We start from the raw sequence: 15190 nt of genomic DNA on the forward strand, positions 1-15190 counted from the left end.
GGCGTCACTTGCATCTGAATGGTATTCTGGGTGGGTTCCGAGAAGTGAGTCTGGTGGGAGAGAAAGGTGGAGGAAGGAAGGAACTGTTGTATTTGGCGGCGGGACTCAGGTTGAGGAAACTGCTACAACCCGGCAAAGAATTGAAAAATACAAAGAGGAGACGAGTTCCCACACGCATCCCGTGTCAGTGGCCTTAACTGTGACTGGGAAGCAAGAACCTGGGCCAGGGGTGTAATCTCGCTTTTTTGAAACTAAATGTGTCTAAGACAGTTACAAAGTTTATTGGGGACTTGAGAGACAAGTCGACTTTTTGATCTGGAAATCCTTTCTTATTTTTACTGAGGGAGAGCTTGGGTTCAGAATACATTAGAAGTGCTGCGTCTATTCCAGGCTACTTTCTAGAAAGACGTTCGCCGTGGCTTCTCCCCTAAGCCCCCTGCCCCCGCTAGAACAGCACAGACTTCTAGGTTAAGGGTGAGCTAACCACTGCTCACTCCCACCTAAGTAAGGCACCAGGCCGAGGGGTTCCCCGCCTCCCCCGCCGTGCGAGCGGCTGGGGCCCCGGGGGAGAGCTCAGCTGGGGGCCGAGCTCCCACCATCCGCCTCCTCCCCCCAGCTGCCCGCCCCCGCCCCCATCCCCCGCTGGGCGAGTGCGGGGAAAACAAGATCGCCAGCGAGGCGCACAACCAGCTGCCGGCAACCTTCGAGCTCCCCAGCTTTCCCGGGCGAGGAGCGGGAGGTCGGGGCTCCGGAGCAGCCGCGCGCCGGCCCGTGCAGCGCCGGGACCAGAACCCGCCGCCCCGCCGGCCCCGCTGCACAGGCCCCTCCCCGGCTCCCCGGCCGTTTGGCGAGCTTGTTTGTCTTATTTTTAATTTCTCCGAGGCCAGCCGGAGCAGGTTTGCTGGCAGCCGTGCGCCTCCAGCAGTCACGCGACCAGCCCATCTCCGGGGCGCGCGCTCGGGAGGCGGGGAGGCCTCGCGGCCGCGCCGGGGCCACCTTAAGGCCGCGCTCGCCAGCCTCGGCGGGGCGGCTCCCGGCGCCGCGACCAATGATCTCCTCCTCTGTTTAAATAGACTTGCGGTGTCAATCATCTTCTTCTTCGTCAGCCTCCCTTCCACCGCCATATTGGGCAACTAAAAAAAGGGGGCTCGTCTTTTCGGGGTGTTTTTCTCCCCCGCCCCTGTCCCCACTCTCTCGCCGCTCCGCGACTCCGACGCCGGCAAGGTTTGGAGATCCGCTCGGTCGGCGGGACCCGCGGGCTCGCAGCTGCCCGGACTCGGACTGGCTCTGCCCCCTCCTCTCTCCGCTGCGCTCTTCTCCCCTCCCCTCCCCGCCTCCCGCTCGCCCGTCCACTTGATCGGCGGGGACTCGGGGCTGCCTGGCCGGGGCTGCCCCTCGCCCCCTCCCCCAGCCCCGCGCGCTCCTGACGCTCGGGCACTTACTCGTCCGTGTTTGTTTCTCTTGGCTCGGAGGGCAGTCGCAGGGCTTATAAGAGGGGCTCGGGCTGGGTCGGGGCGTTTTGTTTTGTTCGTTTTGTTTTGCGAGAGCGCAAGAGAGGCGGTCGCCGAGCCCGGGGAGAAAGATGTCAAACGTGCGAGTGTCTAACGGGAGCCCGAGCCTGGAGCGGATGGACGCCAGACAGGCGGAGTACCCCAAGCCCTCGGCCTGCAGAAACCTCTTCGGCCCGGTCAGTCACGAAGAGTTAACCCGGGACTTGGAGAAGCACTGCAGAGACATGGAAGAGGCCAGCCAGCGCAAGTGGAATTTTGATTTTCAGAATCACAAGCCCCTGGAGGGCAAGTACGAGTGGCAAGAGGTGGAAAAGGGCAACTTGCCCGAGTTCTACTACAGACCCCCGCGGCCACCCAAAGGCGCCTGCAAGGTGCCGGCGCAGGAGGGCCAGGATGTCAGTGGGACCCGCCAGGCGGTGCCTTTAATTGGGTCTCAGGCAAACTCAGAGGACACGCATTTGGTAGACCAGAAGACTGATGCACCGGACAGCCAGACGGGGTTAGCGGAGCAGTGCACTGGGATAAGGAAGCGACCTGCCACAGACGGTAATGACCCTTTCAAATGAGTGAAATGTCTTTCTGTGTGTCTGTGTTGGCGGCACTCCTTTGCCTGCCTGAGGCTCTTTAACCTCAGCTTTGTTTTCAGCGCATTCTGATTTAGCTTTGGGGGAGCGCACTTTCTTAATCTTAGGTTTTAAATGCTATTTATTTAGCTGACTGCTTGTCTGTTTATGACTTTTAAGTCAGAAGCCTGAGACTGTGTTATCTGGTAATTTTTCTAACTGAAAGCATCGCGGCTCCTCCCCGCTCGCCAGCGGTAGGTATGTGACAACGTTGGGATGTTTATCAGCGGCCTCCCTCTTCGCTTTGGAGAGAGAGCTTTGGGGGCGTAGAATATACTTTCTGTTATGTGAAAACAACCTCATTTTGTGCCCATAAAGGCCACTGGGAATGACGGATCCAGGATTGTGGGTGTAGGTGGTGGGTTTTTCGTCCTCTGATTCTTGGGTCCACTTCTGTCAGCCATTGTTTTTTCTAATAAAGATTGTTTGTGTGTGTTCTTTTTAAAATTCCCTCCTGCCCTTAGATTCCTCTCCTCAAAACAAAAGAGCAAACAGAACAGAAGAAAATGTTTCAGACGGTTCCCCGAACGCGGGTTCAGTGGAGCAGACGCCCAAGAAGCCCGGCCTCAGAAGGCGTCAAACGTAAAGTACTCGGTGGGTTGATTACTAGGAGCAAAGAAGTGACACCCGAATTGGGCAGCAGGAACTCGTGGGCTTTCAAGCCCCAAGATAACCCGATCTCAGTGGTGGCTGGCAGATTAGAGCTTGTGGGTGTTTGTTTGGTTTATATTTTGGAGGTCAAAAAAAGTAGGAATGGGGAAGACTGGGAATTAGTGTGGAGGTACTGTAATTCTTCCCAGTTTCTACGTTCTGAGATCATTTTCCTTTGAAGTACCAAATGATTAGAGCAAGTGTCCCAGGCAAGTACTTGTAACCAAGGCCCTGTGGGGAGGAAGGTCAGTTTTCTGAGAGTCCCATCAAAACATGTTGGGAACAATAGGTTCTTTTTCCATCTGAACAAGAGCAGGGGTCTGCCTCCATCCCACTTCATGAGAATTCATCTCCCAGAAGACCAGGTTGACTCAGATTTTGAGCCGTACATGGAAAAATGATTTAATTCAAATAAATGATTTAATTCAAACTTTGAGGGAAAAGTGAGGCACAAATGGGTCATAGCTGGTTGTTCAAATGGTTAGAAACGTGACAAGAGAGGTATGTGACTTCCTTTGGTTTTTATCATTTTCACAAACACTCACTTTCCCTGTCCTCTGATAAGTTTGGGGGGATGGAGAAGGAACGTGTGTATTTAAAAAAACCAAAATGGAAGGCTCAAAAATCCTAAGGTTCCGACGGAATTTCTGATAACACTGAAGTTGCAAAGCAAAAGTTAAAGTAACTGCCAGAGTAAGCAATCCAGGAACACGTCAGCATGTGTATGCCAATCGTGCTATAACAGGGGAATTTGGATATTTGTAGGGGAAATGGATAGTAGATATCAGGGCTGGCAGGGGTAGGTGTACCCCAAACAAGGGAAGTGGAGATTTTTGCCATCTACTAAAATATGATCAACATGAAAAGCTAATTTGAATAATTCAGCCCCCAGCTTTACGTGGATTGGTCTCCATAATGATCAAACTACATATATTAATAGTTTGTAAACTTCTTACAGACAACGACCGTGTCCTCTTTTTTTTTTCCAAAACACCCTCATAGCCTAGCATATAAAGAGATCCTAAGAGATGTTGATGTTAACTTTTAAAATCTTCATCTATAAAAATTTAAAAAAAAAGGGATGAAGGTGGGGTTCAAGTTTGTTGAATTTTTAAATCAGCGTCATATATGGGATTTCATTACATACATATTTTTCAGAGCTTATACAAAACGGCGCTATTGAACCTCTCCATCACAGCTTATATATGAAGTGGGTAAATTGGTTGAAAAAATTTTCTGAAGCAACCTTACCACCTGTAGCTCTTGTTGGTTTGTGACTTGTGGCCTAGCTCATCAGATGAACCACAGCAAATCAGACCTACTGGATTTTGATCTGGCCCCATTCTGACATACAGAGAAGCATTTGTTAGTAAATATTGCCAGTTCACAGAATACAGGAAATAGTAGTAAGGACCTATTCATAAGCATTCGTGTGTATATTCTATATATGACTAAGACTAAAATATTTTGAGAAAAAAAAAAAGTGAATAGAATTTTCTTTGGATAGTCTTCATAAGTGTGATTTCCAATTATTTTTCAAACTTAGAAAATTTTGCTACTCTTAAGTGTTATAGTTTCTGAATTTTCCTGTGTCTGTCCTTTCTCACTATCTTTGACCCCCGATTCTCCAGACCAGGGTTTCTCAACCTCTGTACTGTTGACATTTGGGGCCGAATAATTCTTTGTCGTGGGAGGCGGTCCTGCGCATTGTCGAATGTTTTGGCAGCATCCCTGACCTCTCCCAGCAGATGCCAGTAGCACCCCCTCCCCACCCAGTGTGACAACCAAAAATGTCTCCAAACATTGCCAAATGTCCCCCGGGGGTGGAGGGGGAGGCAGAATTACCCACTGTTGAGAATCACTGCTCTAGACAAAAGTCCACAGCACAGGGGAGAGTAGAAATCCAGTGAAGGAAATGTTGGATGGAGATGACTCTCAGCACCAACTTTTAGTACGTTCTTTCTTTCCCATTGCTCAGATATTTCCCAACAAAGACAGTAACAAAATAATTCCCGTAATATATTGACAATGTTATTCTAGTGCGTTTCTCCTAATTCTTCTTGTTTCTTTTGCAGAATTGAGAGTATGTTTCCTTGTTTATCGGATACATCACTGCTTGATGAAGCAAGGAAGATATAAATTAAAAATTTTGAATACATATCGCTGACTCCACGGAGTGGACATCCCTTATAAGCACTGAACAGCAACAACCCAATAACACTAAAGTTTTAGGCACTCTTAAATCATCTGCCTCTAAAAGCATTGGATGTAGCATTGTGCAATTAGGTTTTTCCTTATTTGCTTCATTGTACTACCTGTGTATATAGTTTTTACCTTTTATGTAGCACATAAACTTTGGGGAAGGGAGGGCCGGGGGGGGGGGCTGAGGAATTGGCTTGGGGGGTGGGGTATGAAGAGCTTGCTTTGATTTAGAGCAAGGAGAAAAATATTTGACTTGCACTAAGAGAAGCAGTTTGGGGGAAGGTTTTGTTTTCTTTAAAGATGTAACGTCCCTTTCAGTGAGAATTGATACTTCATTTAAAAAAATCATCCAAATTTGAACACTGGCTGCAGATAATTGATACTTATTTTTACATGAAGCTTTTTCTCATTTAGGAGCTCTGATGATTCCGTTATGTAGCAGCAAATGGCTTTTTTTTTTTTTTTAAACAAAACTCTACTCAGTGCTCCCCCGCTTCCCCAGTCTCCCTTAAAATTGGAATTTACCAGTTAAAGTATTTAGCTGTTTGGTAATCACTCCAGGTACCTCTGGGCAAAAATCTGGCATGTATGGGGGGAGTTCTGAATGCTCAGAATTGACCATTTAATTTTTATCAGATTTGTTGAGAAAATTTCTTAATTTTCTTTTCACTTCAGGGTGTGTAGACACAGTCAAAATAATTCTAAATCCTTGGATATTTTTAAAGATCTGTAAGTAACTTGACATAAAAAATAATGAAATAATGTTTAATTTACAGCTGCTCATTCTATTTGTTAATTTGCCCAAAGGAAAGTGGTGTTTTTAAAGGAAAGTGCGTATAGAGAAAAGTACCCGTGGATAGGTGAAATGGATACTACATCTTTAAACAGTATTTTTACATTGCCTGTGTATGTATGAAACAAAACCATTTGAAGTGTACCTGTGTACATAACTCTGTAAAGACACTGAAAATTATACTAACTTATTTATGTTAAAAAGAGATTTTTTTTTTTTAATCTAGACAATATACAAGCCAAAGCGGCATGTTTTGTGCATTTGTAAATGCTGTATTGGGTAGACTAGGTTTTCCCCCTTCTTCTTTTAAATAATATGGCTGTGCTTAAAAGGTTGCATACTGAGCCAGGTATAATTTTTTGTAATGTGTGAAAAAGATGCCAATTATTGTTACACATCAAGTAGTCAATAAAGAAAACTTCCATAGCTATTTGTTGACTTGAACTGTATGTAACGTACCTTACTATTAAGCTTGAGGTATTTGACCTAGCTTTGTAGTCATATTTCCACAAATATAATATGAAGTGGCAAACACCTAGATAATTCAGGCCCACCACTCAGATGTTTATGTAGGACCGAATGTAGCAGTCACTCTTTTCCACTTAGTTCTGTATGGGTGGACAAAGCTTTAGAAGTGGAAAGTAGGCAAGCCACATTTTCATATTAATAAGATGGTCAAAGTCTCCCTTAGTTCAAATATTTATGTCTCTAGGATATGAATGTGTCAGAACCAAAAATTGTTACATAAGTGTAGACCGATCACACGTTTGCAGGATTGAAAATGAAACTAACATGGTGACTTCTCTAAATTCTGTATTTACACATGCAGTGTTGTGAGGAATTAGAGCGATTGTTCAGACCATCTAATCTACACCTCTCATCCAAAATATTCAGATATATAGGTCCTTTAGAAATGGGTGTGCATTCCACACTAATTTAGATAGAACAGGTATTCTTCAAATTGAACTGGTCATCACACACGAATTCCTCAATTTCTAAATTTCCTGGTTATAATCTACACAACCTAAAACTGGTTAATCTGAATACCGGATTTGAGGGTTTGAGGATCCCATATCCACAGAGCAAAAATATTTTTTATTTAAATAAGAAAAAAAATTAAACACGACATTTTAAAGTCAGATTTATTAAGATAATCCCTGCAATTTGAAATTCTCATAAAATGTGGCTAAGGTGTAAGAGTGAATTATTTTTTCTAGGAATCTGCAAATGGTTAAATGCAAAAATCTGGATTTGGGTTGAATTGTTTCTCTCAAATACTTGGATTTAATTTATTGCACCCCAAAAGGGGCTCTAAACAAGATAATTTCAGCTTATTTTGACCCGAAATTGCTTATCAAAAAAAAAAAAAAAACAAAACAAACAGGGTTGAGTCTCTTCGACTGCCAGGAAGGGAAAAGTAGGTCCTTTGGTGGCTGGGCCACATCTTCCAAGTTGGTATTATTTTAATTAAAGACTAAAGGTGTTTTTGTGATTCTATTCAAAACACGAAGGCAGGGTGTTTTTCAGGAAGAGACTGAGAAAGCAAGAAAAACAATTCAAAATGGGGAGGAAGGAGTGGAGAGTCAGGAAATAATGAAATAAATTCTCACTGAGCCAAAAAGGATACTTTAAAAAGTGTCTCTAACAGATAGGGGGAAAAGTCCTCTTCTAATTGCTGCTTATAACCCCTGTTTCTTTCCCAAAGAGCCATCTTTAATGTGAATTTTTAGAGATTGCGTTTTAGGAGTGCTGGGCCAGGAAGAAGTGGATGCTCGCCGCGCCAGGCACGTTCACAGGAACGCAGCCCCTAAAGTCACCGTGTCGGTCCTTCACGCGTTCTATGTCAAGTCTCCAAACGTGTCCCCGGGATTCGGAGCGTCCTCTCCCCGACCCCGGACTGCAGGGTCCACCGCGGGCGTCCCTCCGAGGGGATGCGGCCGCCGGCGCCAGCCACCCCCTACCCCGCTACCCCGGCCACTGCGCCGTCGTCTCTCCACCCTGCCCCGCAGCCCCGCGCCGGCCCGCCGCGGTAGTTGCGGGGTCAGGCTGGCTGGAGCCTCGGGACGAAAAGGCTATCAAGTCTCTCTCCTCGTCTGCAGCTGGCGGCTCCCGCACCGCCCGGATCGCTGCGCGCAGTTCCCGCGCCCCGGGCGCCCGCAGGCCATGGAGGGCGGCTGCGCCTCGGCCCCCGCAGCTGGGCTGGGCGGTTTCTCCGAAACTTGCCTCCCTCATCATCTCTCCTCTGGGCTAAGAAAGAAGCGAAAACCCCCATTCCTCTCCACAATCAGACCCTGCACATCAGTACCCCGCCAACTCCAGGGCGCTGGGAAGATATGAGCGGAGGGGAGAACCTTTCCGAATTCGTGGACCCTCCAGGGCAGCAGCCCGCTCCCACCCCCACCCAAGGCTCCAATGATCCGCAGCCCCGCGCATTTCGAAAGGCTTCTCGGCTCGCCGGCGGCCCAGGAGGGCCGCAGCCGCGCGCAGGAGGGGCCGCGCGCCACTGCCGCTCGCGGGGGTCGCTTCCTCCCTTACACCCGCTCTGCCAAGTCCCTCGGTTGCATCCCCGCTGCCCAGTGCGGGGGACCAGGGCAGGGAAGAACTAGGAAACTGTGGGTCCAGGGGCATATAACTGGGGACGGAGGGGACCGTGGAAATCAACAGGAGGGGAGCGGGGCGGGCGGCCTTTCAGGCCACGGTGTGCCCACCGGCCGCGCGCCGGGACCTTTCCGGGCTGCCGAGGAACGCTGCCTTCGCCATTTCATCTTCACCCTCGTTAGCGTAGACACTTGCTCTTCCGAAGCTTTTTTGAATTGAAAGAAAGGTGTTTTGGAAGCTCGTCTAGGATCTGCGATCTGTTTTTCAGAGTACGAATTTTTTTTTTTTTTTTTTTAAGTTTGCCATCTCTTTCACCTGGGCCACACCCTACGTTCGCTCCCCTCCCTCCCGGCCAAAATTAAGGTAAAAATTCTGCGAGCAGAGCTGGGCGGGGGGCTGGGTCAGAGGTTCCACGGTCACGCTAGACCCTCTCCTCCCCCGGGGAGGGGGGGTTGGTGGCACCCCCTGGATCTCGGCTCGCGGGGGGGTAGAGCGGGGTGGGTCAGCGCCAGCCAGACCCCGCAGAACCGAAAGTGTAGCATTTACACGTACACTCAAGTCCCCGTGCGGCCATCCGCGTCCCGGGCCTGTCTCGCGTGGGGACACACACAGAGGAGGCAGGAATCCCCAATTGAAAAATACAAAAAGGAATCGAGGCGTGCTGGGAGCCAAACGTCGACGCGCCTCAAAACGAACGTGAAGAAAAGGCAGGGAGAAGGGCGCGCAGCCGGGACGCGGGGCCGGGGGATTGCATCATTGCAGCTCCCCCTCCAGAAAATGGGCTCCGAACCGCGGCCACCATCATGGCGCTCGGGCCGGGCCGCGCTTCCCGTGCGCCTTCCCCGAGCGCTCTGGCCACGGGCACTGAGCCTCGAGCGAGCGTTCTGCAAACATGTCCCCCTTCTCTCTAGAGCGCCTGTCCCCCACCCCCTCCTTCCTTTTGTGTGCCTGTGGACGTGTGTGTGTGCGTGCGTCCCTGTAAGTGTGTGCGCGGACCAGAGAACTTGAAGATTTTTTTTTTTCCTCTCTTTTTTCCCTCCCGTGCTGGTGGTTGTAAACTTGATTGGCATTGGCTGCACCCACTGACCCCTGCGCCGAGTCCACTGAAGATTTAAGGTGGATCCGAGAAACTGCAGCTTCAGGCGGAGTCTCGAGCTTTAGCTAGTTTTGGAGGAAAAAAAAAAAAAAAACCCCAAACCGTGCGCCCGCCGCGTTTTTACGAATCCCCTGCGGTACCAGCCCCCGCGCCCGCCCCGCCCGTCGCGCGCTGGCTCCGCCCCCCTCCCGCTTCTTCCCCATTGGCCCGCGAGAGCAGTTTGAATTTTTTTTTTTTTTCTTTTGGATGCTTGTTTTCTCGTGAAAAAGACGGTGCCCCAGCTCGTGTGGCGAAATCTACTTCGGCGGCCCGAGGTGCGGTGTTGTAGCTGGTTTTGTGAAGGCAGGAGGGAGGAGGGTGGGCGGGGCTTCCGTTCCCAAATTTTATCCCGAAGAGCGGTAGACAGTGTGCGGGCGTGTGGTGGGGGGGCCTGGGGCCTCGGTGTACAATCTGGAGAAGCTCCGGCGGGGGCAGAGTGTAGGATAAAACGTTACTGGACGTCCAGGGCGCGTCGCTTCACCGGCTGCTGGCCAGAGGTACTAGGAGGCGCTGGCAGGAGCCCTGGCGAGGATGCACCTTTCCCCTGCCTTGGAAAGGTAGAACTGGGCAGGGCGGGAGGGTGAAGGTAGCCCGGAAAAGAACACTGTCTCATTTCCAAGGGAAAAAAGAAACAGAAGAAATACAATTATAGCAAAAATGTATTATTTCAAAGGTCACCCAGTCAGAATCCTTCAAAATCAGGCAGTCAGTATCATTTTTACTGAATTAAAAAAAAAAAAGTTTTCTGTCTCTGATTTCCAGGGTGTTTTTGAGTAAGGAGAATGTTAAAATAAAATCGAGATAGGGATTAAGACTTTGAAAGTGCCTCTGATTTCTGGGTCTGAAATTGATTCTTTTGATACAGTACTTTACCATTTAGGATAATGTTATTTGTAATACAGGTCTAATACAAGTGATATCCTTCCTGAATTTATAACCCAGTTATGTTTCACTTTACTGTGAAAATTTTAAAAGTTTATGATAATTCGAATTATTCTCCAAATCACTGAATCTCCAGATTAGTGAAGTTAGCATATGTACAGTTTTTTTGGGTCCGTTACTCTTGTTGCAGTGTGGCTGACGATTTTAACCAGATGTCCAGACCCAGCCTTCAGTCTAACGGTTCCTATCCTGTCCAACCTACAGTCCATTTTTTAGTACTAAACTCCCCCAATACTTCCTAACCCAACTAACCCCTTAAGGTTAGCCCAGACCAGCCAGACTCCTTAGACCACCATAATCCAACCTGCTTGTGCCCTTAGCAAGGACTTTTGGGAGTTAAGATTGTCCCCCAATGGACTGGCTAGCCTCAGGAAGCAGTGATGTCCTCATTCCTGGAAATGCCAGTCAAGCACTAGTCTGGATGACCCCTTAATAGGGAAATTGTAGAAAAGATTCAAATATCAAGTGAATATTAGGACTAGTGATTTTGAAAGTCTGTTCCAGACCCTTGAGATACTGTATTTCCAAACTTGGAGTTTCTGGATATCTACTAAATCAAGCCATTTGCCTTGCTCATTACCATTTTCTAGAGTTGTGCTATCCAGTATCCAGAAGCCATATGTGGCTATCAAGCACTTGAATGTGACTAGTCCAGATTGAGATGTGCTATGTGTGAAATATACTCAGGGTTTCCAAGAATTAGTATGAAAAAGAGTGTTAAATATCTCATTAATAATTTTTATATTGATTACATGTTGAAATAATCATATTTTTGGTTATTGGGTTAAAAATATTAAATTTAATTTCATCTGTTTCTTTTTAACTTTTTTTTTAGTGTGGTTACTAGGCAATTAAAAAAAAAAACTCAAACATGATTTTATTTTTATTTTATTTTTTTAATTTTTTGGCCCTGCCTTCCGGCATGTGGCATCTTAGTTCCCCAACCAGGGATTGAACCCATGCCCCCTGCAGTGGAAGCTCAGAGTCTTAACCACTGAACCTCCAGGGAAGTCCCTAGACAGTTTTAATTTATAGATGTGCCTCGCATTATATACTTCTATTTGGACGTTGCTGTTCTAGACCAACACCCATGGTAACTCGAAGCCCCATCTTTGAGATTGGTGGCTGAAAATACTGAGGAGTAGCTGATAACTTGTAGCTGCCATCCTAAGTTCTCAAGTTAAATCAAGGCCCAAACTCAGCCTCAGGAACCCTTAAAGAATTCTACCAACACCTAACACCTATGGTTTAATCTGTAACACATAGTACTTGTTTTGGGTCCAGCCCATGGAAATATGGTACAGCTCTGTCTGATTAAATCAGACTTGATCACAGCTTTCCACATTTATGTAGAGAACATGGGAGAACCAATATGTTAGGAATGACTCTGGAAAAAAAATTTAGATCCCAAACAAAGTCTCCATGAGTAACTTTTCACTAGCACTTGTCAGCAGAGAGGAAGGTGGTGGGGAGATGGAGCAGTTTCTCATTCTATGATTGCACCTCTATTAGAAGATTGGAACGAATGAAAAGGTGTGCTATGTTTTTGGATAGGTATATGCAAAATGATAAAGATGGCAATAAATTTATACCTTTTAAATTAAATTTGTACCTTTGCACTAAATTCTAAATCTGATCATCCTATTTTGTTCCATTGTTCAATCAGTTTAAACACTGAGGACCATTTTATTTTAATTACTGTAAGTTTAGAATAGTTATAATTACTCATAGCACTAATCCTCCACACCCCAACCAGTACCTTTACTCTTCTCTTTTTCAGAATTTTCCTGGCTTCTTTGCTTGCCTCTCCTCCCCACCCCCCCAACCCTGATGGATTTAAAATGAATTTTGTCTAGTTGCAAATTCCTGTTGTGTTAAAATAAATAAATAAAGTGGGATCCTTATCTCCCACTTCATACCAGATAAATTCCTCAAGAATTAAAGAGTGAAAAAAAAAAAAAAAAAGGCATAGACATACGAGAAGAGATCTCAGAGAATTTTTAAAGATATAATCTCAGAGTGAGGAAGGTCTTTCTAAGTATGACACAACACATAAAATCCATAATCTGAGTCTCTCCAAAATCATTACCTTATTCTGGTTTTCCCTTCATATTCATAAATTCAATGACATAAAAATATTCTGCATGGAAAACCCACCATAGAAAGTCAAAAGACAGTGACATGGTGGTGAGAGTTGCACCACAATGTGAATGTACTTAATGCCACTGAACTGTACATTTAAAAACGGTTAAAATGGGAAATTTTATGTTATGTTGTAATTAACTATAATAGTAAATAAATAAATATGCAGCTACAGTGGTCCCCCATTACAGTGGATGTCTGAAACCGAGGGTAGTACCGAAACCTATATATACCATGTTTTTTCCTAAACTAAGGAGCAGATAGCATATACAGGATGGATACGCTGGACAAAGGGATGATTTTTGTCCTGGGTGGGGAGGAGCCAGACTATTGAGAGATTGCATCATGCTACTCAGAAGGTCCTGCAATTTAAAACCTATGAATTGTTTATTTCTGGAATTTTCCTTGTAATATATCTGGATTCTGGTTAACCATGGGTAACTGAAACTGAGAAAATCAAAAACTCGGATAAGGAGAAACTACTGTACTGGAAGAATTTTAAAGTTCATCCATGTTCCATCTAAAAGAATCTCACAGGATTCTGGATCCCATCCTTTTTGAGGCTCTGGAATGAGACTGCTTGGGGTCGAGTCCTATTTACCTAACTTACTGCCTGTGAGACCCTTTTGCAAGTTACTTCATCTTTTATAGTTTCTATTTCTTTAGCTATATAATGAGGATGCTTATAGCTCTCTCAGAGGGTTATTAATACTGTTTGGTGGGATAATGTGTGTGCAGTACTTAGCACAGTACCTGGTATATAATAAATAATAACCATTATTTACATAATTAATAGGGAAATCCAGGGGTTTTTTTTGGCCATGCCACGCAGCATGTGGGATCTTAGTTCCCTGACCAAGGATCAACCCTGTGCCCCCTGCAGTGGAAGCTCGGAGTCCTAAGCACTGGCCCTCCAGGGAATTCCCCGAGACATCCAGTTCTTATTTTGGATTCTCAAGTAACCACAACCAGCACTATACTAACCTTGTAAACATATTTTCTCATTTTTAATTACTGCTATTGTTACCCTTAAGAAGAACAAATAATTTTGGAGGGGGGTGGTAATTTAATAAACAGAATGAATATACTGCAAAAACTGGTTGAAATGGTAAGTTTAATGTATATTTTACCACAATTTTTTTTTTAAAGTTTAAAAAATAAGGCATTTGTGGGAGTTCCCTGGTGGTCTGGTGGTTAGAATTCCAGGCTTTCACTGCTGTGGCCTGGGTTCAATCCCTGGTCGAGTAACTGAGATTCCACAAGTCACATGGTGTTGTCAAAAAAAAAAAAAAAAGGCATTTGTTGACTCTAGGGCCATCTCTAATTATCTTAGAAAGGATCTGGTATAGAGTTGTTTGTGTTACTAAATCAATAACACTCACACCCATACACAAAGACAATGGCAAACTGGAAAAAATGTTGGCAACCCATATATCAAAGGGCTAATTTCCCTGATAAATAAAGAGTTTCTACAAATCAATGAGTAAAAGCAAACAAAACAGCAGAAAAGTAAGCAAAGGTTGTGACCACAATTTTCAGAAAAGGAAACACAAAAGGCTCTTAAAATGTGAAAACATGCTCAATTGTAATGTAAGACTATGGGGTAAAAGTTACATACAGAATATATAAGTTTAGGTAGAGTTACAGTTAGCGTCACTCAGATACAAAGTGGGCCATTATCGTTTCTTGATAGTGTAACATTTGCTTCCCTCCCTTCTATCCAAAGCTGAGTGATTTTTTCCAGCTTCAATGATAACCAGAGAAGCAAGGAGTTTGCATATGTGGAAGCCATGACCACCTTTCAAATTCAGTGTGAAATCCCTCTCATCCAAACTGTCTAATTTTTGGCTTATTGGCATCACCTTACTTTGCCCATAGATACCCCCAGAATCAGCCTCCTAAAACAAGTACAACGACCTTTCTCAATACATCTCATCCATTCCTGCTTTTAATGCCTGTATATCGTTGGATAACCTGAGTTTCTACAAAATCATTGCTTTATTCTGGCTTTCCCTTCAAGTTCTCTATTCTTTTAAAAGGCTTCAAGCAGAATTTATTATATGATAAACATGAAATGTCAAATCAGTAGAGAGAGACAATATTATGGAATAATTGGTGTTAGGTTATAGCTTATGTGGGAAAAATGCTAAATCCCTCCTACACACACATATACACACATATTGTATTTTATGTTATGTACTGTGGGTTTAGTCTTTCATTTAGCAGTTCTACAAATTTAGGAAAATAATCACATGTATGACTAAATATATATTTACCAGAATGATCGCTGTTTGTTTAAAAGGAAACAAACAAGTAAATGACCAAACAACCTCCCCTTTGCTATAGGATTACAGGATTGATTATTTGATTGAACCAACTATAGAATATACAAGAATGACACAGATTGCAGCTATTAAAACACCCCAGGTAGCTTTATATGTATGAATAGGAAAAGTCCCTAATACTAAGCCAGGCACAGAACAATATTTATAGTATGATCCCATTTTTGTAAAAAAAAAATTTTAACTCATATATATGCATGGACCTGGCCTGAAAGGTTACCTCTCCAATTTCTGAGAGGGGGAGTATGAAG

The 15190-nt window shown here is 45.1% G+C and overlaps 2 protein-coding genes across 3 annotated transcripts in view; both read left to right on the forward strand.

The window, feature by feature from the left end:
* Nucleotides 1-1016: 1016 nt before the first annotated feature.
* CDKN1B (cyclin dependent kinase inhibitor 1B) lies at nucleotides 1017-5151 on the forward strand. Its single transcript, XM_059935338.1, has 3 exons — nucleotides 1017-2057; nucleotides 2599-2728; nucleotides 4861-5151. Exons 1-2 carry the CDS (start codon nucleotides 1583-1585, stop codon nucleotides 2718-2720), a joined length of 597 nt encoding a protein of 198 aa, XP_059791321.1. The 5' UTR covers nucleotides 1017-1582; the 3' UTR covers nucleotides 2721-2728; nucleotides 4861-5151.
* Nucleotides 5152-9876: 4725 nt separating this feature from the next.
* Nucleotides 9877-15190, forward strand: part of APOLD1 (apolipoprotein L domain containing 1) — a 50314-nt gene continuing 45000 nt past the window's right edge. The window contains exon 1 of one of the 2 annotated variants that reach the window (XM_059935341.1): nucleotides 9877-10070. The gene's annotated coding sequence lies outside the window, so the exon portion shown is untranslated. The remainder of the gene's footprint in view (nucleotides 10071-15190) is intronic. The other variant, XR_009505323.1, reaches the window with a different exon arrangement.

The sequence above is a fragment of the Balaenoptera ricei genome, chromosome 10 (assembly GCF_028023285.1).
Source record: "Balaenoptera ricei isolate mBalRic1 chromosome 10, mBalRic1.hap2, whole genome shotgun sequence".
Lineage (NCBI taxonomy): Eukaryota > Metazoa > Chordata > Mammalia > Artiodactyla > Balaenopteridae > Balaenoptera > Balaenoptera ricei.